Raw genomic sequence first — 22,943 nt, forward strand, 5'->3', positions numbered from 1 at the left:
TAATAATGTTAAACTATTGTGAGGGGGAAATAGATGTTTTAAATCAAATGTATTGTGAATTTTAGATAATGTTAGCATTTGACCCAATCTATTGCTATTTTTTTTTAAGTTTTTGAACTGTGCATTTAATATACAACCTTGGCTTTAGTTCTCCTTACTGAAGGCATAGTTTTGTTCATTTTTGTTCTTTTTTTCCTAATTGATTTTAAAGAAATTCCTATTCCAGGATACTGTACATAACTAGGAACTATTTTTTTCACAATAACAAAGATGTTTAGATCACTTTTACTTTTCTTTCTTTGTTTTCTTTTTCAATATACCATTAATGTGGAAGAATTCCTGCCGTAGGTTGTGCTCTTGCTCAGTCAAGCTAAGCCTTTTCCCAAACACAGGAACACAACACTGGTTGAATAATAAATGAACACAAAATACCAAATTCTCTTTGACATTGGCCTTGGTGAGCAACACCAGCTGAACTGTCTGCGGCAGCGGGGGACCAGGAAACATCATGGGATGGATTGGGAAAGTATACAGTTTTTGACCAGACATTGGTACGATCAATCCAATAAATGTGGTTTTATAGTAAATGAGAGACAGTTTTTTTTTTAATTTAATTTTTTTTGTTTTTTTTTTTTTTGTTGTTGTGGTTGCCCAGAATAAGATAATTTCCATTTAAAAAATAAAATAATGCACTTTAAAACATAACATCTTTTTGTACTACACTGTTGCATTCTGGTAGAAAAATCAGCATTTTTTAAAATAAGGAAATGATACATTACTTACATAGAGTATAATTGCAGTTCTTGAATCTTGAATTCAAGTTAGCAACAACCAATTGTCAGATTTTGATTTTAAGTAATCCTATGTAATACTTTAAAAAACTGGAGCTTTTAACTTGCTAAAAATAGATTTTTATCAGTTACAAGCCTATTTAAAACTATTGAGGGTTATTTTTTTTCACCGATGATAAAGCATTCACAGGAAATTTTTTAGTACTCAAAACCATATATTCAGTAGAAATCTCATGTGTGTGGCTCAGCTTATTTCTGAACAAAATTTTGAGTGTACATTTGGCTATAAAAATCTTAACTTACAGATAGAATGAATACTTTGGTTTTAAGCTTGCTAAATTCTTTCTTCATGTACCTTTAATACCTGGGTCAAGTTGCAAGTTTCTGGGTGTGTAGCATTTGTCCACTTTGTAAGTGGTCATATGTATTCTATTCACAAAATTCCCCTTAGCTTTAATTTGACTGATAGTAGTTGGCATTTTGGAACTGAATAATGACTTTATCTCCCTTTCAAAACAATGTCATTAACTGTGTGGAGGCTGAGACCCCGTTCTCACGGGGACATCAGGAACTGCATACTTGCAGGACAATCGATACTTTCCATGAAAGACACAGAATTTAAAGTTCAAATTAAGTGATTTTTTTTGTTTTGTTTTGACCAATTAAGGTTGTTGAACTAGTATTTCACATGTATAGGTTCCCCTTTGTAAATATTTAAATCTTCATATACATTTTTGACCTCCTTCAGAATTAAAGTACTCTTTTCCACAACTGTAGTGTCCACTTAAATAGGTTTATTTGAAACCTATTTATAATTATACTGAACATAAGAGATAATTTTACCGTTCAGGTACTCTGAAGCAGGGCATCTTAGAGCCAAAACCAATCTGTCTTGTTCTATAACTATATTTATATCTATCCTAGCAGTTACATGAACTTAAGTTGAGCCGGGAATGCTAAAGATGTGACTTAGTGTTTGCCTTATGCCACGAGCCAATATCCTTTTGCTCTCCCAATTGTTAGTTGTCAGCAACACATACGAGGGCACCGGTGAAAGGAGAAATCAAAGCAGCTTCTAAGTAAAAAACAGCAGCTGACGGCATAATCACTGTCTGAAATTACTTTGAATTCTCCTACCAGAGATTTTAAATGAGAGAGTTTCTATGAATCCATACCATGAGTACACAGCTACTCACATTGATTTTTGGCTTAAATATTGGAAGATAATGAAAAGGCCATCACACCACGTCCCCCGTTTTGGAAAGAGTGGGGCTTGATTTACTCAAGGCTTTGGCGAAATGATTTCAGTGGTCGATAATACACAGGCAGAACTGTGCATGTGCTGAGTTTCAAGTGTGTTTGAAGTGTGGTCCAAAGGGATGTTGCCTCATGAGAGGTCAGATTTAATGAAAAGTCCATCCGGTGCGTGCGTATAAGAAAAGCACGGCGATTGGGTGGATCTTTTATTGAATCAGGCCTTAAATTTGTCACGTAGTATTGCATTTTCATACATTATAGTTACGGTTGTGATATATATTTTTTTAATACTATGACAAAGTGCTTGGTTAGGAATATTTTCTTTAAAACATGTAGTGTGCAAGTTTTTAGATGGTTTCAATAACGCACGAGCTCTAAGTTATTGTGTTTATATATTTGCAGCCTTCCAATTAGTTGTGGTTCAGAATTTAATATTTTCCATTTGGAAAATAGAACGAAGTGGCATTTAGAAAATTCAGTCCTACTCCTACGATGCTGTGTTGTGGCTCCCCCTCCCCCCCCCTCCCCCTCCCTTTTCCCCCGCCCTCCACAGCCCCCTCCCCTCCTAATGCACAGATGTTAACATAGGCTCCAATTCTGTGTTAGTCAGCACAATAATCTTTTTCTGCACAATTATAGTAACTTAGATCAAGTGTAGCTTTCTATAGTGGTAGGTCTGAATCCATTTCCTTTAACTGTGTTGTTGTTGTAGGAATTTGCTCGCTCTGATACATCGAATGATAGAGTTTGTTGTACGTGAAGGGCCGATGTTTGAAGCTATGATTATGAACAGAGAAATCAACAACCCTATGTTCAGGTGTGCCTTTTTTAAAAACTGTGATTCAATAACAGTTCTGTTCCTATAACAATTATAACAGGGCTGGGAAGGTGGCTCAGTGGTAGAACACTTGCCTTGCATGCATGAGGCCCTGGGTTCGATTCCTCAGCACCACATAAGCAGGAAAAAAAAAGCCGGAAGTGGCGCTGTGGCTCAAGTGGTAGAGCGCTAGCCTTGAGCTGAAGAGCTGAGGGACAGCGCCCAGGCCCAGAGTTCAGGCCCCACGACCGGACCAAAAAAAAAAAAACAGTTATAACAAAATTTGCTAATATAACACAGTGTTCACTGTTGAGCGGTGTTAAGTACACTCATGTTGATGTGCAGCCATTGCTGCCATCCATCTCTAGACAGACTCTTTTCCCCTTCCAGAACCCATGTTCAGTAGCTCTGCGCCTCCTGCCCCCGCTTTGTCTTTATGAATTTGGCGGTTCTTGGATGTATTACCTGGGGTGAATCACACAGCATTTGTCCTGGGTCTCTTATTTCACTTGAGGGTTTATCCAGTTTGTAGCTGTATTCCAGAACTCTTCCTTTTAAAGGCTGAGTAACAATCCATTATGTACATACATACAGGTGTGTGTATACACACATGCATATGTGTATATATATATGCGTATATGTATACTGTCTTTTGTAGCTCTTCAGTTGTACATTTAAAACTGCTTTCAACTTTTGGAAATCAAAAAATGTTACCAAGAATTCAATCCTTAGGATTATTTCTGTAGACAGATGAGAAGTTGGTCTTAGTAAATAGACTAGAATGTGCTTAGGTCAGTTCCTTTTTGATTTAATTTAATGACTTTTTTTTTGTTTGTTAGCATTCTCTAAGAGGAAAATAGTTTTCATTATGTTTTTCAGAGAGAGTCACATAGTTGGGACAAGTGAGTTAGGAAGGGAATGGTGTATCTTCTGAACTGATACGGTGTCCAAGACACTAGTTTAATGTTCATTAAGTAGTGTAAACAACTGCTTTGGAAATGACGTTAAAATGATGAGAACCAGCACCGTGCTGCCTTGTCGGTGTTAACGGTAATGGTTGGGCAGCGTGGGTGGAGACACCCGTTACAGATGGGTGGGCGAGGGTTGCCCTGCTGGGGTCCTTGCCTTGCTTTCCTTAGAGCTTAGTAGGCCAATAGTCTTTGTTGTTTATTTTAAAGAACACTATAATTAATTTTTTGTTTCATTTTCCTTAGGTTCTTATTCGAAAACCAGACACCAGCCCATGTATACTACAGGTGGAAGCTTTACTCTATTCTGCAGGCAAGTAGAGTTAAATACTTTTGTTAATCTTGACTCTGAGTCATTAGAGCTTCCCAGTAACTTCTGGATGTTTATTTACTTAGGGAGATTCTCCAACTAAATGGAGGACCGAAGACTTTCGTATGTTCAAGAACGGATCTTTCTGGAGGCCTCCCCCGTTAAACCCCTACCTTCACGGAATGTCAGAAGAGCAAGAAACGGAAGCGTTCGTAGAGGAGCCCAGTAAAAAGGGGGCGCTGAAGGAAGAGTAAGATGTTCCCCTTTCTCTTGTATATTCTGAAAAAGTTGCTTTTGTGGTTGCTTTTACATCTTAAGACTAGTTTACTAGGAAACACAATGACTTTGCGAATGTCTACAGTATGACACCTTCTATTATATGTGCCTTATAATTTTCACCGTCCCGGCAAATACAAGTGTGCGTCCTCCTGACCTTGATAAAATCAGAGATAGGCTGGGAAGTGTACCTGACCGGCCTTGGGGGTTCACATCTGTAATCGCAGCTGCTTGGGAGGGGCGATGGGGGGGTGGTCTTGGTGTAAGGTAAAGAGTTAGGGGACCCCCACCCTCCACGTGAGTCCATGAAGCAGGTGTGTGGCTCCAGCCAAGGAGGCCTGGGCGGGGCGGGGCGGGGGTGGGGCCAGCGAGAGTCACGGCCCTCCCTGGAGAGGGCCGTGTGCAGTGCTGATGGTAGAACTGCCTGAGTGCAGGGTGAGGAAGAGCTGCGCCTGCCCGCGGGGCCGCGCGCCCGAGAGGGTGTGCTTCCGCCCGGTCCACAGCACGCCCGTCCCCTGACACGGCCGTGGCGGGCACGTCACAGAGCAGGGATTGTCTTTCAAGGGTCGGAGGCAGGGCGGGGGGTATCTTGACTGAAGAAATGGCCTAAGAATTGTTAGCATATAAAGTTCACAGAGCTCATTGCATGTCCCGTCCGTCGACGCTGGTCGCACGAAGGAGCTTGTGTGAGTATTGGCTATGGAGTAGCCCCGTGTTGGGGGGTCTCTGTGTCTGTATCATGCCTTTACACCCCACATTCAGTCCACAGGCTACGTCTGCCTCCCTCTTGGTATTGTTAGAACACAACGCTGCCCGCCTCCCCCTCCACCTGCTCTTTATGGCTCCCTAGGTCAGTCGAGTAACTGGCAGAGCTCCGTCAGCCTGCCAGACGTGAGCTGTTCACAGCCTTGACCTTGGAGGCAGGGCCTAGTTAGAGAGCCTGCTAGGAAGGGCTGCTTGGGTGGACCGCGAGAGCAGGGCTGGCACTTAAGCCAAAAGCTGAACCCTCAGCTGGAGTCTTCCATTCGTGCCACGAAGCTATTCTTCCCTATTCCTTGTACATTCTCATAAAACCTAGCGTCTGAGTTATTCTGTCTTGGGAGGGTGTTCATTAGTTTGTGAGCAAAAGCTTTGATGCCCCTTGGAATTTGTGTTTAGATGTTCATAAGTTTAAAATTTTCTATTCAGACAGCGAGACAAATTAGAGGAGATCTTGCGGGGATTAACTCCAAGGAAAAATGACATTGGGGACGCAATGGTATTCTGTCTCAATAATGCCGAAGCCGCCGAGGAAATAGTGGACTGCATTACTGAGTCGCTGTCCATCCTAAAGACACCTCTTCCTAAAAAGGTACGCCAGGACCTTTGCCTTCTGAACCTTGAGTCAAGAAGGAGAGCCGGCGCCTGTGGCTCAGGCCCATCGTCCGAGCTGCTCAGGAGGCTGGGAAATGAGGATCAGGGCGTGAAGCCAGCCTGGGCAGGAGATGGTAGTTGACTTGTTTTTGGATTATAGTTGGTTTCCTGTTGGCATGAAAATATTGGACTGATGAGATCTTTCCTGTGTGATCTTATTTTCCTTCTGCCTCAGACAGACTACTTTTTGCTGAGAACAAGTTTTCTACAAGTTGAAATGTAAAAGAATTAGCAGGTTTTATCATTGCCAGAGTCATGGTTGTAGAGACCTTACGTTTCTTAACTGCTAATTAGTAATGATTATTTACTTATATTCACACATTTACCAATTGCCACTGATTCCAAGAAATGTGAATACAGATTAGTTGTTTAGATACAGTATTGGCTAATTGCATTTAAACTTGATTTTGTGTTATCTTTTTGGTATTATAGATTGCCAGATTATATTTGGTTTCTGATGTTTTGTACAACTCTTCAGCCAAAGTTGCCAATGCTTCATATTATAGGAAATTGTAAGTATAATGGTATCAGCTAATACTCTTGAAACAGTCAAATATTATCTATATATCTCTACATATAGAAGTAAGGAGTTCAGACAAGAGTATTGCTTTGTTAGCCTCCTCCACTAATAAGTCATTTGAATTTATTTTGTACAATTAAAGAAAAATAGGCTGGACTTTGTTGGACTGTTCGGTCTTGCAAGATTTTGATTTTATATTAGTGTCTTAATTATTGACAACAGTACACAAATAGGGGTTGAAGTAACCACTTTTATCGCTTATTTAGCTATCGTATTATCAGTTGAAACAGATCATATGTAGTGGTTATTTTTCCTTATTCACGTTTTCCCGAGCAGTAGAGAGTTATTCTGCATATTCACTTTCACAGAATCCCCCTTGTCCTTACTTCAGGAACTGGATTCTGGGAAAAGTTGTTAACGGCCATGACATTGAGAAGTCTGGGCCTTCCCGTCACTGCATTTGAGTTACTTGACCTGAACCAGGTCACTTAACTTTTTGATTGGATTAGATGGCTCAAAGTATCCTGGATGTGTGGGGCTGGGAAGTAGCTCAGTGGTAGAGCGCTTGCCTTGCATGCCTGAGGCCCTGGGTTTGATTCCTCAGCACCACATAAGCAAAAAGAAAAAAGCCGGAAGTGGCGCTGTGGCTCAAGTGGTAGAGCGCTAGCCTTGAGCTGAAGAGCTGAGGGACAGCGCCCAGGCCCAGAGTTCAGGCTCCACGACTGGAACCTTCCCCCCCCCCCCCAAAAAAAAAAAAAAAAAAAAATGGATGTAAAGTTTCTTTGCTAATGGAGAGAACTTAAGACTTGGAGGACTTTACAGGAAAAACATTCAGAATAATAGGAATGTAGGCTCTTGGTTTTTAAGGACTTCCCAAATGATGGGTAGGTATTTCAGGTCCAGGAGGGGTCTTCATTGGCAGCATAGTGAGCAGGATAGGGATTTTTAAACCAATTCTGTTTTAAAGACTATATTATTTAAATTTCAGTTTTGAAACAAAGTTATGTCAGATATTTTCAGACCTCAATGCTACCTATCGTACAATTCAAGGCCATTTACAATCTGAAAACTTTAAGGTATGTGTATTTTACTATTTTTGCCCTAATATGTTTCATAGATAGGAGGAGGGCATTGGAGGGCAAGTTTTCTCTAACTTCTTATACTCAGACTAGTGTTAAGAAAAGCCAAAGAATAAATAACTTATTAATCATTGGATATATTTTTTCATGGGAAGAAGACTTTAATTTTTTTTTAAGCTTGGAAAAATGCCCAGTGATTGTCATTTTAGAGGGATTTGAAATAACTACATTTAACTGTTTGACCTTCCGTGTTGCCGATAAGTTTATGGAAAATGCTAGGGAGCGGGCAGAGACGGTGGGTCAGAAACAGAGGCGGTTGTTCAGTGAGGGATGCACGTCGGAACTCGTGACTCGCTGCCCAGCTGTCCCAGGTCACCATGTACATGTTTTTCAGAATGTGGCTGGCATGTCGTCCACACAGTGTGGGTGTCGCCCATAAGTGGTAAAAGGCAGTTGCTGGTTCTTCAGTCATTTTGGTTGGCTTTTCCCTCATTCATTGACAGCTCACATTGAAGTTTTAAAGATACGAAATGAAAATTTTAATTTTAAAAAGAATGTCAGCTTACAGGACATTAGCAAGTCGTAATGGCCATTCATATAGACTGAAGTTTGAGACATAATGTCCCAAATATTCCCAGAATTCACTGTGTGTTTCTTATTTATTTTAGCAACGGGTAATGACCTGTTTCCGAGCCTGGGAAGATTGGGCAATCTATCCGGAACCATTTTTGATCAAATTACAGAATATATTCTTAGGACTTGTAAATATTATCGAAGAAAAGGAAGCAGAGGTAAGCAATTTGTCTTGGTCTGCTCTTGAAGGTTGTTTGGGGAGGAGAGTACTGTTGTGTATGTTACACATGTGAGTAATACTGCTTTGAGGAGAAGCATCACTAAGCAGTAGATTTTATTACTTACAGTTATGAGAGCTCAGGAGTCCAACTTACATACGACAGGTTTGTTGTTGGCTGTTTTATTTGCTGACACAAAAAGGGTTTTGATAGCTTTGTAGGAAAGAATCATGGAGGCCCTGGGTAAAGCCATTGTCTTATTGGCTTGATCATTACATTGAAAATACATTTAAAGCTGGACGCTGGCGGCTCACGCCTGTCATTCTAGCTACTCAGGAGGCTGAGATCTGAGGATCACAGTTCAAAGCCAGCCCAGGTGGGAAGGTTTACAAGACTCCGCTCCAGAAAACGGGAAGTGGAGCTGTGGCTCAAAGTGGTAGTGAGCTAGCCTTGAGCAGAAGAGCTCAGGGACAGCGCAGCGCCCAGGCCCTGAGTTCAAGCCTCACCCCTGGGGGGAAGCAGAAGGGAAAGAAGCAAAAAAAATTGAACAAGCCTAACCTCGTCAGCATAGCTTTGCTCAGCCACCTTTATTAGACAAAAGTCGTCTAATAAGCTGAATGGCTCACGTAGCCATGAGTACATGGATCTGAAGAGCCACTGGTCCACGCGAGGCGCGTGGCAGGTGTGTGGGGGAGGGCCCGGCCAGCACCGGCAGGCCAGGAGAAGGCACACCATCGCGGCCTGGAACCCGCCAGACGGGGCGCACTGCGCCTCGCACCTTGGTTTCTGCCGTCTGTGTAGTGACCGTGACCAGGGGACGGAGGCAGCAGCAGCATGGTGCGGACGGTGTGTCGTGCGCGGCCCCCCGCTTCCCTTCCACCCCTGAGTGGGTCCTGATCTTGCCATCTTCACCCCTGTTCAGGCCGGCGTGTTGTCACATTCCCTTCGGCAGTATCCTCCTTGATGGCCTCCTTGTTCCAACCCACAGTTTGTTTTTGCTTTCTTTTCTCTTTCTTTTGGGTCAGTCGTGGGGCTTGAACTCTGGGCCTGGGCGCTGTCCCTCAGCTCTTCAGCCCAAGGCAAGCACTCTACCACTTGAGCCACAGGGCCACTTCGGTTTACTACTCTAAGTGGTTTATTTGAAGATAAGAGTCTTATAGGGCTGGGAAGGTGGCTCAGTGGTAGAGCGCTTGCCTTGCATGCATGAGGCCCTGGGTTCGATTCCTCTGCACCACCTAAGCAAAAAGAAAAAAGATGGAAGTGGCGCTGTGGCTCAAGTGGTAGGGCGCTCGCCTTGAGCTGAAGAGCTGAGGGACAGCGCCCAGGCCCAGAGTTCAAGCCCCACGACCGGACCAAAAAAAGAGAGTCTTACAGAGTTTCTTTCCCCTGGCTGGCTTTGAACTACGATCCTCAGATCTCAGCCTCCTGAGTAGCTAGGATGACACGTGAGCCACCAGTGCCTGGCTTGTTTTGGTTTCTTCAATGAACAGTTTCCCCTTACTTTTGAGCTTTGTATGTGCTCTTCCCTCGTTCCTGGAACTTCTCTTCATGAGAATGACCAGAGTTCAGCCAAAGCATAGCTTGCATGAGACTCTTTAAGTGAACTTGCTTATTACTCTTAGGACGGCCAGCCTCAGTGGTGTGTGAGCACGCGCGCGTGTGTGTGTCTGTGTGTGTGTGTCTGTGCGTGTGTCTGTGTGTGTGTCTGTGTGTGTGTGTCTGTGTCTGTCTGTGTCTGTGTGTGTCTGTGTGTGTGTCTGTGTGTGTGTGTGTCTGTGTGTATGTCTGTGTGTGTGTGTCTGTGTGTGTGTGTCTGTGTGTGTGAGCACACGTGTGTCTCTGTGTGTGTGTGTCTGTCTGTGTGTCTGTGTGTGTGTGTCTGTGTGCCCGTGTCTGGGTGTGTGTCTCTGTGTCTGTGTGCCCGTGTTGTGCCCGTGTCTGGGTGTGTGTCTCTGTGTCTGTGTGCCCGTGTCTGTGTGTGTGTCTGTGTGTGTGTCTGTGTGTGTGTCTGTGTGTCTGTGTGTGTGTCTGTGTGTGTGTCTGTGTGTGTCTGTGTGTGTGTGAGCACGCGTGTCTGTGTCTGTGTCTGTGTCTGTGTGTCTGTGTCTGTGTGTGTGTGTGTGTGTGTGTGTGTGTGTGTGTGTGTGTGATTGTGCTCATCTGGCTTCTTGATGTGCTGCTCAAACAACCACAGAAACTCACTAAGCCCTGTGACAGGAGGGCCGCCTGTAGTTTTGGCCCCAAGCAGCCCTTGGTTGATGCTGGGTGACGGAGGGCCGGGGCCGCTGCTGGTCTGGCGGGCGTGGTGTATGGCCTGGTGAGCCCGTCCCTGCGGGTCCTGGGTTAGAGCGGTGTCTGTTGCGCAGGACGTGCCGGATGACCTGGACGGCGCGCCCATCGAAGAAGAGCTGGACGGCGCGCCGCTGGAAGACGTGGACGGGATTCCCATTGACGCCACGCCCATCGATGATCTCGACGGGGTTCCCATCAAGAGCCTGGACGACGACCTGGACGGCGTGCCCTGTAAGTTCACGCGTGGGCACAGGCCTGCCGCGCCTCCCTGTGCCGCCCGTACGCTCCTGACCCCGACGCCGGCCGCACGTTTGCCGCCTCAGCTCTCCAAGCGCCACTTCCTTTGCTTAGCTTTTAAGTAATTGCATTAGGAGTTTGTCTTTTCTTTTTTTGGTGTGAGTCCTGGGGCTTGAACTCAGGGCCTGGACGCTGTCCGTGAGCTTCTTTTGCTCAAGACTAGCGCTCTACCCCTTGAGCTGCAGTGCCAATTCCAGCCTTTTCTGTGTCTGCGGTGCTGAGGAATGGAGCCCAGGGCTCCGTGCCTGCGAGGCAGCACCTGGACGCGTGCTGTTGAGCTCACCCGCTGTAGTTGGAGGTAACGGTTCTTTTCTCTCCAACAGTGGATGCTGCTGAAGACTCGAAGAAGAGCGAGCCCATATTTAAGGTCGCCCCCTCGAAGTGGGAAGCGGTAGACGAATCTGAACTGGAGGCCCAGGGTGAGTGGGCCTTTCTAGAGCTCAGGCCCGAGACGCCATCCGTGACTAGTGCTAGCCCGGCACGTGCAAGGACCTGGGCCCCAGCCCTATTCCTTGTGACAGAGGGCGTGTTTGCACACGGATCCCTGCTGTTTCTGGGCGTGGATTTTCCTTCTGTATTTGCAGTGTGGGTTGGTCTTCAAACTCGACGTTACTGTATTTTATGTCCAGGCTGAGCTTGCACTGTGACTGGTGTTGCAGTAGTGGAGGCTTTTTGAGAGTGGTGGAGAATCACCCAGACCTTTCAGGTGAACGCACTGTGATAGGAAATGTGCAGATGTACTTAGAGGTCAGTTTCAGAGAAGCCACATGGACGCTCCCATAATGCTTAGTAGTTGCAGACGAGTTTTGGACCCGTATACTTGGGCTTCATTGTTCATAGTTGTAGGTTCTATCAGATCTTACCATCTGACACAGAAATGACAAATATTTTTTGTTACTTCATTGTAGTAGAGGTGTGAGTAAAGAGAGATTTATTCAGCACATAGAATTTGCTATTCAGAGAATAAACAAAAATAAAAACTTGTGTAATTAAAAGCTTCACTGCTAAAGCTGGGCTTGTGTGCTGCTGTAAAAAGCTAATTTCCCTTATGGAATTTCATCCTTTTCCCTCTATTCAGCTGTAACAACTTCTAAGTGGGAGTTATTTGACCAGCACGAAGAATCAGAAGAAGAAGAAAATCAAAAGTAAGAATCTAAGTTTCGAACATACTCGATTTCTCGTGTACATACTTTCCTTTTCATTAGTGGTCTGGTGAAAGTCCCGTGAGGAGGGAAACTTCCTTTTAGAAATTTGGGAGGAGGATTGCTTTGACTCTTCCATTGTTTTTCCAGTGAATAAGTAAGAGTTTGGTTTCTGGCCTTCATCTTATTTCTCTTTGCCCCTAACTTTATGTGTTTAAATGTAAACATTTCAGAAGAACTAAGAATAAAGGAGAAAAACCCATTTTCTTGGAAATAGAAAGTTTTACTTTTGCTCTGGCAATCAAGTTGTTACTAACAGGCGGTGGTCAGTACATTTGTAGCGATAATTTTGAGGAAGTGCTGGACACTTCTCAGGCAGTCATTATAGTGGAAACTGAGTTTCCAAATAGGAAGAAACTGCACCAAGCACATAAAGCCTAGTGCTTGGTCTTTAAAGTATATTTCAGTGTTCTCAAGTAGAAGGAGGAGCAGAGAGAAAGCCCCTTTGTGTTCTAGCACAAAATGTGCATTTGTGTGGCTTCAGGAACGGGCCTCTGGATTGTGAAGTTAGAAACGTGATCGGTCAGCGGTTGGTAGGAGCGGTTTGAGGTAGAGAGGTTGGTGCTTGTTACGGAAAATACTTACAAAATAGAGATGTGGCTTTCTCTTAGAAATAGTTGAGATTGTTGAGGACAGGAGTTGGGGGAAAATGTAGTGAGTTTGCTTATTGAAACTTAAAACTTTCTATGTCCAAGATCCTTTCGTTACATTAATAATATTTCAGGATTTTGGGATCATTGCTTTAAGCTGTATATTGAATTCATAAAAGAATTACTTAATTTGTAAAGAAAGAGGGAAGTCGGGAAAGCCATCAAAGAACCAACAAATAGTTTTTAGTTGGTTTTATTTCTAAAGCTGTTAGGTTTTTTGCCATCACACTGATACTTCCATTAATGTTTAGAATATGAACGCAGTTTTAGTGTTGTTGTTGCATTAATCACTCAGAGAAGCATGGATCAATAGAAATGTGATTAAGATATGTGAGTTTTCTTAGGAACTTCAGATCAGTCATGAACATGTTTAAATAAACATGACGGAGCCACAAAGCAGGAAAAACTGCAGTATTAGGACTTTTCTCAGGCCTCACTGCTGCTCTCTAGTGCCTGAATCAAGCACTGCCTTTCTGTGTAGGCTGCTTTATGTCACGGTATTGCACATTTTTGTGACTTTTTAAATTTTTTTTCAAGTATAGCACTTGTAATACTTTTGAAGACAAATCTTCCAAAGAAGCCTCATTTGTAATAAATTCTGTCTGGATTTAGGTGCTTTTTTGTTGTTGTTGTTGTTTTAAAGTGCAGGGGGTTGGGAAGGTAGATGTGGCTCAGTGGTAGAGCGCTTGCCTTGCATGCCTGAGGCCCACCCTGTTCAGTTCCTCAGCACCACATAAGCAAAAAGAAAAAAGCTGGAAGTGGCGCTGTGGCTCAAGTGGTAGAGTGCTAGCCTTGAGCTGAAGAGCTGAGGGACAGCGCCCAGGCCCAGAGTTCAGGCCCATGACCACCCCCCCCCCCCAAAAAAAAAAAAAAAAAAAAAAAGAAGTGTAGTAGGAAGCTGTGTTAAATAAAGTCGGAACCTAGAATTGGTAACCAGGAACCAAGGCCAAAACTAATGAGAACAAACTGCTCAGGCCTTGAGATATTACAGGAGAAACTTAAAACATGTGCATAGCAAAACATGGCCAAAGTCATGTAGCTCATTTTCAAAATCTCTCTGTGCGCGGAGTAGAGCTAGTCTTGTTGCAGGGCTGCCGCTGCTCCCGCCAGGCTGTGGCTTTGCATGTGACACTTTGCATTCCTGAGGGACTGGTCCAGGGCTGTGACTCAGGGTTTTGTTTCCTTCACAGCTGACTTAGAACCATTACAACTGTCAGAATCACCTGTAACCTGAGTACCGAGCTTTATTAGTTACATTGCAACTCAGCCTTTTCTGGAGGAGAAAACCTTTCACAGACCTGTCTATAAAATAGCATTTCATTAAATATTTTGCAAAAAAAAAAAAAAAAAAAAAAGAGTTTCTCTGCTGAGTTGGCCTTGTGTTCCTTATACTCGACAGGGACAATTGGGACTGTAGAAGAAGGCTTTCTGTCTGTTTCTGTCTTTACATATAATGTACTCTTACTTCCAAAGTCAAGAAGAAGAAAGTGAAGATGAAGAAGACACCCAGAGTTCCAAGTCTGAAGAGCATCATTTGTACTCCAACCCCATCAAGGAAGAGATGGCTGAGTCCAAGTTCTCTAAGTACTCGGAGATGAGTGAGGAGAAGCGAGCCAAGCTTCGAGAGATCGAGGTAGGAGGCGTCACCTCGGCCTCGGCCTCGGCCTCGGCTCCTGCGGCCCCGGAGCCTTCCGGGCCAGCCTCAGGCTCCTGCCGCAGGCTGCTGCTTCCCCAGTGTGATTCCCACGTTGTGTGTCATGCATTTTGTGTTGTGTGTCATGCATTTTGTTTTCTGGCTTGTGTCTGTCCGTCCTTATTTAGTGTCTGTCAGTGCATCTATCCTCTGGCATGGGGCATACAGTAGGAGATGTGCTGAAGAAACGCATCCTAATGATAGACTTAGAGTTCGCATTAGGATGCCTATAATACGGCATGTCACTAGGAAGGCATAAAATGTTTTCGGGTAGGTCAGAGTGATGTTTACATTTTATTCTGGTCCGCACTTTGAATCATGAAGTGGAGAGGGGCAGTGTATGGACCAGTCCTAACTCCGGGCTTTGCTCTCTCTCTCTCTCTCTCTCTCTCTCCATCTCTTCTTTCTTATCCCTTCTATCTTGTTTGTTCAGATACGCCAGAGCGGGCTTTTCTGTATTTTAGCTTTGGGTAATTTAGGGATTGAATCCTGAGCTTTGACCACACCAGGCAAGGGCTCTAGGACTTGAGCCAGGTCCTGTAGCCCTAGTTGCTTTTGTGTCTGAGATAGAGGGTCTTGTGAGTTTTTCTCTGGCCAGTTAGTTTTATTATATGCTATAGCTTTTCTTTTTAAAATCTATTCTGTCCTTCCAAGTCTGTCCTGTGAAGTACCTGTGGCTAAACATTTTTTTAATGCTAGGAGTAGTAACATGCCAAGGATTCGTGTTGCAAAATACTGACACCCTGCACAAAAACGAAGTGCTTTAGCGACACTAGACACTACTGTGCGGTGTTCCCATTCGGTTCGGTGACAGTGCAGTGCTGACCAGGGTACCACTGAGCACGGTCCTAGGCTGCGTGGCGCTCTCTTTTCATGTGATCCAGCCCCATTTCCAGAACGGTGGGTGGGTGCCAGGAGGGGAAAGCAGCCCTTTGGGCATTGGTGTGTCCCTGACGTCCACGGGTGTGGAAATGTGGCCCCTGACCATTGTTCCAAGGCAAGGGGCGTGCAAGCGGCTAAAGCCACCACAGGTGGACGGCTTTTTTTTTTTTTTGGTTTGGTCATGGGACTTGAACTCAGGGCCTGGGTGCTGTCCTTGACCTCTTTTTGCTCAAGGCTAGTGCTCAACCACTCACAGCTCACGACCAGTTTTCTGGTAAGTTATTTGGAGATGAGTCCAACTGACTTTCCTGCCCAGGCTGGCTTTGACCTGGACCTGTCATCTCTCAGCCTCCTGAGCAGTTCGGATTATAGTTGTAAGCCGCTGGTTCCCAGCTTAGTATTTGATTTTTTTACTTAGTAATGAAAGGTTTGAACGTATTTTAATCTCAGGAGTGAATATTCATTTTGCCTGTTCCAGTCTTCCTTTGTCTTCCTGTAACTGATTTCAGCAGTTTTTGTGCATGCTTTCAGATATTAGCATGTGGAACTGGGTACTACTCTATTTGGTGGGAAATACTTACTTTAAACGTGTCTTATTTCACAGCTCAAAGTTATGAAGTTTCAGGATGAATTGGAATCGGGAAAAAGACCTAAAAAGCCAGGCCAAAGTTTCCAAGAGCAAGTAGAGCACTACAGAGATAAACTTCTTCAACGAGTAAGGAATAAATACATTTAATAATAATGATCTCCAAAGGCTTTCCAGCGTGGCTGATGATATATACTTGAGGAAAATGCATTGGGAATCGGGTCCTGTGATTTGTACACACTGAGTATTGTAGCAGACCCACATTTGAAATGGGTGGGTTTTTGTTTGTTTTTTACACAGACTTTCAGTTTCATTGACAGCTGCAAAGTTACAGGAGAGTTCCCAAGATAACATACTACGCTCCCTACCCCCCTAGCCCGCGGTCCTGTATGGACTTCATACCTTCTTTTCCCGCCAGGGGGCGCCTGCAGATGCTTGGTGCAACCAGCTAGAGTGTGTGTTCCCTGGAGAGCCCACTCTTAGGCCTACTCTTCAGAAAGGTCCACCTGACAGCTGCCAGCCAGTTCCCACTGAGAGCTGGTTGGAGGCCAAGTGTAGTCTCATTACCATGGGTGTTTTGATATTTTTCAAACATTTTGGCATGATCAAAGCAGCTGGCTAGGTGTTGGGTAATGTCTGAGGGCTAGCTGAGTTCCGGTAAGGGCTTGCCCTCACAGCGGGAAGGGCGCACTTATGTAAGCAGGCAGCTCCGAGAGGGGCACGGGGCCCCGTCACCAGGAGGGAGTTCGGGCAGAGCTCTGGGGAGATGGCAGGCCTTCGGGCACCGCGAGCTGACACGGGCACATCCGCAGCGACTGTGAGCGTTAGGGGTCAGTTCCCTGGAATGGTAGATGCCTTTCTGAAAATGGAGCTCCAGCTTGATGAGTGGCTCACGAAAAAATGTGTCTGGGCTGGGAAGGTGGCTCAGTGGTAGAGCGCTTGCCTCGCATGCATGAGGCCCTGGGTTTGATTCCTCAGCACCACATAAGCAGAAAAAACCGGAAGTGGCGCTGTGGCTCAAGTGGTAGAGCGCTAGCCTTGAGCTGAAGAGCCGAGGGACAGCGCCCAGGCCCAGAGTTCAGGCCCCACCACTGACAAAAATAAAAAGACAACCTAGAACAGAACGTGTGGTTACGTAAATGGGATAAGTCTAGGTTGGCACTTTAAAACTAACTTCAAGTATTTTCTTCTTCCAAAACCAGGAGAAAGAGAAAGAATTAGAAAGAGAACGGGAGAGAGACAAGAAAGATAAGGAGAAGTCAGACTCTCGAACCAAAGACAAGAAGGAGAAGGATGAGTGCACCCCCACGCGGAAGGAGAGGCACGTGGCGTTTGGGGGCTCCCGCGGGGCTCGGGCGGTGGGGGTGGGCTTCGGTGCCACGCACCGTGTCACACGCCGTCCGTGCCAGCAGCGCCAACGCGGTTTCATGGCGGGCGTTCCACGCTAAATACGCGGGGCTGAGGAAACGGGGGGGGGGGGGGGGGCTTGGCTGCCCCGCCTCCCGCGCGCGACCTGTGTGGTGGCTCAGCTCCATGCATTCGGGAGCTTGCTCACAGCGCCTGGTGTCCGCAAAGAGCCCGCACACCCCCACACACACACCGCCAGAGAGCCCACACTCCGCCAGAGAGCCCGCACACCCCACACTCCGCCAGAGAGCCCGCACACCCCACACTCCGCCAGAGAGCCCGCACACCCCACACTCCGCTGTTGGAGGCCTCTGCCTGCCCCGGAGCAGAGGTGGTGAGCGCCCCAGGGCTGCGTCCCCACCGCGCTGCGCCCGTGCGCCCTGTCGCCCTTTCTGTGTCTCCCATGGAGTCAGGGAAGTGCTTGAACAGGGTTGAAGTTTTCCACATCAAAAGCAAAAAAGCGTCTGCTGATAAAAAGCTCTGCCCAGTCCTCTGCAGACGCTTACGAACAGCCAGTACAGTGCACCAGTTGGTTCCGTGCAAAGGCCCGTCACCCTTACTTTGGCATAATTTCAAACTCCTGGAAAAGTCTAGTATAAACGGCTCCTGGACACCCTTCGTGCACATTAGGTCTTCTCCACATTAGGTCTCGGTTCTTCCTTTCCCAACTCTGCCGCCAACCATTTAAGAATATTTGGTTAAGGCCTGGCGCCGGTGGCTCACGCCTGTCATCCTAGCTACTCAGGAGGCTGAGATCTGACGATCGAGGTTCAAAGCCAGCCCAGGGAGGAAAGTCCATGAAACTCTTATCTCCAACAGAAAAAACCACCAGAAAACCAGAAGGGGCGCTGTGGCTCAAGTGGTAGAGCGCTCGCCTTGAGCTGAAGAGCTGAGGGACAGCGCCCAGGCCCAGAGTTCAAGGCCCATGACCGACAAAAAAAAGAAAAAAGAATATTTGGTCAATGAAATTCTCTTAACCATGCTCACTTGATCTTAATAAAAGTAGCACATCAGAGCCGGCTCACGCCTGTCATCCTAGCTACTCAGGAGGCTGACCTCTGAGCATCGCGGTTATCCCCAGGGAACCATCCGAAAACCGGAAGTGGCGCTGTGGCTCAAGTGGTAGAGCGCCGGCCTGGAGCTGAAGAGCTCAGGGACAGCGCCCAGCCCCGAGTTTAAGCCTTACAACAAAGCACTGGAAACAAAACACCTCAGTTGTTAGTCCAGAAACTTTCCATCTCATTGAACATCCCGGCAGTCTGTCTTCTAGCAAATAAAAATCCAGGTTATCTGAGTTCAGCTGAAGGCCTGTCTGAAGGCCCTATCTTGCTGGACAGGCTTTGGATGTGGTTAGTGGGGTGCGGTCAGGGCAGGTGGTGGGAGTCGCTAGCTAAGGCCGGAAAAGGCGCAGGAGCGCGCTCACTCGTGACGTGTTTGGGGACTTTGTTCGGCAGGAAAAGGCGGCACAGCAACTCCCCCAGCCCTTCGCGCAGCAGCAGCAGCCGGCGGGTGAAGTCCCCGTCCCCCAAGTCGGAGCGGTCGGAGCGGTCCGAGAGATCTCACAAAGAAAGCTCTCGGTCCAGGACATCTCACAAAGACTCTCCCCGAGATGTTAGCAAAAAAGCCAAAAGGTAAATGCAAGTCCTTTTCACAAACCGTACTTCAGATACTAGCTTCCTTGCCATTCCACCAGAGCGTGAAAATAATCTGGTTATCAAACCGCCTTTTAAAGAATCTCAGAAAACCAGGGAGATGTACTTTTATTTTAGGTTATTTCTCTCCACCCCTATCCCAGTCTCATGACTAAAGTAAAAGAAGACTTCTCACAAGTTCAAGACCAGCCAAGAATTTTACACATAACGCACTGTGTCTGGGGGCAGGGGGTGGCGGGCGGGGGGAAACGCCTGCTCTGCTTTCACCTCACTGTTTGTTTCTGTAGAATATGAAGGAAAAGCTATTTTCCCCAAAGGAATATTGTTAGCATGTTTGTAAGTAGAGATTTGTGGAAATAAATACCAGAAATACTATTTACACCATTTCTTCAGTAATTTAGTGTTTCATACATTTTATTTAAACCTCTTGGTTCCAGGAAAGTGGCTCAGAAATGCTTTACTTATTAAAGAGAAGAGTTTTCCTGAGAGCTACAACTGCTTTCTGTGCTAAGACCTTTGAGTGACAACTTCCTCCTTTTATAAATGGCACTGCATACGTGTGTATGTGTACGTTCATGTATATTTCTTTGTTTGGAAATCTTCAGGAAAACCATTGCAGCGATGCCTTTGGTTGGATGCTACTGTAGCGAATGCTTTTTTCAAGATAATTTTATCTGCAAATTATCTTTTCTTCAAAGAGAACTATGTAGTGTGTATTTTTAAAGAATTTTGTGGATGATCCTAGGTGCCATCTTGAACTCCATCTTCTAGACTAGAGGTTCAGCTTTGGGGCTTTTTCCCAGGCAGGCTCTAGGATTGCAGGGCGCAGCCGTGGAGTCTGTCTCCGCAGGTGCGCAGGTGCTCTGCCGATGGGGGTCCGTGCAAGTGCGCCCGCCCGTGTGCTCTTTGTGAGCAGAGTATAAATTTGACAGGTTGAGTCGTGTTGATTTCAGTCACTTTTATTGTGCCCACTTACAGACATTGTAGACAATGTAACGGTAAGCCGTTGTGGTGCTTGGTGCCTTGATGGATTGGTTTCTTGTCTGTTTGTTTCCTCAGATCACCGTCTGGCTCAAGGACACCCAAAAGGTCTAGGCGGTCACGGTCTAGATCCCCTAAAAAATCAGGGAAGAAGTCCAGATCTCAGTCCCGCTCTCCACACAGGTCTCATAAAAAGTCAAAGAAAAACAAACACTGACATAACGTTTTTAAGATGCTGCCACTTCTTGGAAATGCAATTTTGTTTTGTGCCTGAATGGTCTGGGTTTTTTTTTTTTTTTTAAGAAAAAAAAAAAACAAAAAACAAAAAAATCAAATGAAAGCATTCCTGGGTTTTTTTGTTTATTTGTTTGTTTGTGAATGCATGTGTAAACTCACGAGTAACTGCATCTGTAGATTTGTCGTTGTTTTATATTGTACAAACTACTTTCGTTGTGGCTGTTTCTCCAGATGAAATTTTTACTGTGCCCATGAATTTCATCAGAAGTGTGTATAACGGATCTGCTGGCGGTAGTAGTATTCTGTTTTAGGATGTGACTTAGCAAAAATAATACAGATGTCGCCCCCTTTTGTAGCTTTGACAATTTGAATTAGATTTCAAATAAAATCTGAACAGAAAAGCATAACGTTGTTTTCTTGCCCAGTCCTCCCGAGTGAATCTGGCCCTGCTGTCGCTTCTGACACATCACGCATGCACTTTGCGGGCTCCGTTGCGGAGTGGCTCGAGTGTGGTATTGACTGATGACTGTAGAAGCCTGCTTGCTGAGCGGGCTCGCTCGCTCGCTGGCTCGCTGCACGTTTTAGTACGGTGCCCTGGAGGGGCCTCGACCCGAGACCAGAAGACTGAGGGCTGTCGCCGGCCGTTGGTTCCCGGAGCCCGGGCTCTGCGCGGCCCTGTGCTGTTAGGGGAAAAGGAGACCTTCGTTGATTTTTGTATGTGCTTATCATGAAGGAAGTTTTATTTATAAGAGAAATTTTGTAACTAGATCTGGCCATAGAATTCTTTTGTATAAGAGTTGCCTTTTTATAATCTGTAGTCTTGGTTTTCAAATCCTGGTATCTTAAGTGTTTGTACACATTTGTGTTTAAAACACCGTTATCTTCTGGAAGGATTTGGGTGTAGGTGTAGCTGTGAGGAAATGTTTTTAACATCAAGTGGTCTTCCAGCGTTTCAACACCCAGTGGTTTGTAAATTCCTGAGGTCCGTGGTGAAAGGGGGTGAGGTGGAGCGCGGAAGGCTGCGGAATGTTGATGGACCCTGTGTACCTGTGACGTAATAAAGGGTTGCCTGGACCCTGTGTACCTGTGACGTAATAAAGGGTTGCCTGGACCCTGTGTACCTGTGACGTAAGAAAGGGTTGCCTGGACCCGCACTGGCACCGCTTGTCAGTCTCGCTTCCAGTGATTTCACTCACTGAACACAGTGCCCCCGTCAGAGGAGGCAGAGAACGATCCTCAGAACGGGCGGCTTTGGCTCCTCTCCTCTCAGAGCTCTTTTTTATCTTCCATTTGTTCCCGTCTCCTGACCCCAGCATCAAGAGTCTGTGCCTGCGGTTTGGGGGTGTGGACCAGCCAAGCAGAACGGGGCAGACGCTTACAGTAACCTCGGGAAGAGCTCACCCCGTTCTTACACGTGTGGGTCGTTGTACAGGCTCCATCCTTGGCCATTCTTCATCCATTTCCTTTGGGATTGTTCCTTTCTACACGTTGCTCAGAATAGTGAGTGTGACCGTTTGATGCTGATACTTAAAACACAATAACCACTGTCCTTTTATAAAAATCTACCTGTATTCTTCGCAGAACGAATTGCCATGCTGAATGGCTGGTGCTTTGGTCACTCGTACAGGCTTGGAAATAGTTTGGTCAGTCAAGTTGCTGCCCGCCCCTTCCTTAAGACAATTCTGTAAAACAATCCCTGGGGACGCAGAAGTGAGTAGACAATGTCGGGCTGGTTTTAGGGTGCTTCATGTGTAATGTGTTTTTCTACCCTAGTGCAATCTAGTAGCTTCCTCTCTCTGGATCCAGGTAGAGCTGTGTGTTGGTCTTGCGGTGGAGTTCACTGGCTTCCTTGGGTTGGACTTGCTTTGTGGAGTTTATTAATACCTGCATAAGAGGATACTGCACTTGGTTTTCTTGAACTGCAAAGGCATTCATCAGGTCGGTGGTTTTTCCGTTTTACTTTATGAGGAACAGCAGCTAGAGGAAGCTGGTTTGCTGCTTTCCCCGTAGATTTCAGCCAGGCATGCGGGGCAGTTCCCGCACCTGAGGCTGCGGTGGGCAGGATCTCTTGAGCTCAGGAGTTCGAGACCAGGGTGGACAGCATTTCAAAAAAAAAAAAATCATATTTTGTTGCTGTTGTATGAAAGTTGAATTGGATGAGAAATCAGTGACTTGTAAGGAGGCAGACATTTTATGGTGTTTTTATATCTCACCTAAAGAACACTTACACCTACATAGATTCCTATAGGTTGACTAAAATCTTCTAGTTACAGGGAAGACCGGTGCTGCCTGGGAATGGACGCCACGGCCCTGCGCAGTGCGGGCTGCCCTCACAAAGGGTGTGGGTGAATGCCCCCCCCCCACGGCCCTCACCCCACAAATGTGCTGGACTTCCCCAGGCGAGAGAGAGACAAGGAAATAAATGTCCCTCTATTGGGAAAAAGGTGTCAGTGTGTCTTTTCTTCGCCCTTGTATTTCCCGAACTGCAACAAGGAAAAGATCTCAGAAGTTGGAGATGAACGAGCTCACGTAACAGCCCCATCCAGAAGAAGGCTTTGATTTGTCCGCGTCTTTGGCCGTTTCTGCAGAAGTTTGCGGAAACGGCTCCTGCGGGCTCACCCGACACTCACCCCGGTGTTACAACATTCCGGTGTTGACTTGGGTATTTTTTTTTTTCTCCTTCCAAACTTGAATATTCTTGGGCACTTGGACGTATGGCAGAGAAATTTTGTTCCTGGTTAAGTGTGAGTTTGTTAGAAATACTCTGCACACGCCTGCCTTGCTGCTGGCTTAAGTTCTGAGAGATGACACGTTATTAAAAATACGCAAAAGCGACGTGAAA

The 22,943-nt window shown here is 45.8% G+C and overlaps 1 protein-coding gene across 3 annotated transcripts in view; it reads left to right on the top strand.

Annotated features, from left to right (window-relative positions):
- U2surp (U2 snRNP associated SURP domain containing) overlaps positions 1-20,508 on the top strand; it is a 38,580-nt gene extending 18,072 nt beyond the window's left edge. For all 3 annotated transcript variants that reach the window (XM_070005576.1, XM_070005577.1, XM_070005578.1), the window contains 15 exons: positions 2,761-2,865; positions 4,080-4,146; positions 4,230-4,393; positions 5,608-5,770; positions 6,265-6,344; positions 7,341-7,428; positions 8,100-8,222; positions 10,589-10,745; positions 11,135-11,230; positions 11,890-11,956; positions 14,137-14,296; positions 15,843-15,953; positions 17,027-17,145; positions 18,686-18,862; positions 19,943-20,508. In XM_070005576.1, the coding sequence (XP_069861677.1) occupies positions 2,761-2,865; positions 4,080-4,146; positions 4,230-4,393; positions 5,608-5,770; positions 6,265-6,344; positions 7,341-7,428; positions 8,100-8,222; positions 10,589-10,745; positions 11,135-11,230; positions 11,890-11,956; positions 14,137-14,296; positions 15,843-15,953; positions 17,027-17,145; positions 18,686-18,862; positions 19,943-20,081 (1,816 nt within the window). In that variant the 3' untranslated portion in view covers positions 20,082-20,508. The remainder of the gene's footprint in view (positions 1-2,760; positions 2,866-4,079; positions 4,147-4,229; positions 4,394-5,607; positions 5,771-6,264; positions 6,345-7,340; positions 7,429-8,099; positions 8,223-10,588; positions 10,746-11,134; positions 11,231-11,889; positions 11,957-14,136; positions 14,297-15,842; positions 15,954-17,026; positions 17,146-18,685; positions 18,863-19,942) is intronic.
- Positions 20,509-22,943: the final 2,435 nt, after the last annotated feature.

This window comes from Dipodomys merriami, unplaced genomic scaffold, assembly GCF_024711535.1.
Source record: "Dipodomys merriami isolate MVZ:Mamm:240054 unplaced genomic scaffold, mDipMer1.0.p SCAF_68, whole genome shotgun sequence".
Lineage (NCBI taxonomy): Eukaryota > Metazoa > Chordata > Mammalia > Rodentia > Heteromyidae > Dipodomys > Dipodomys merriami.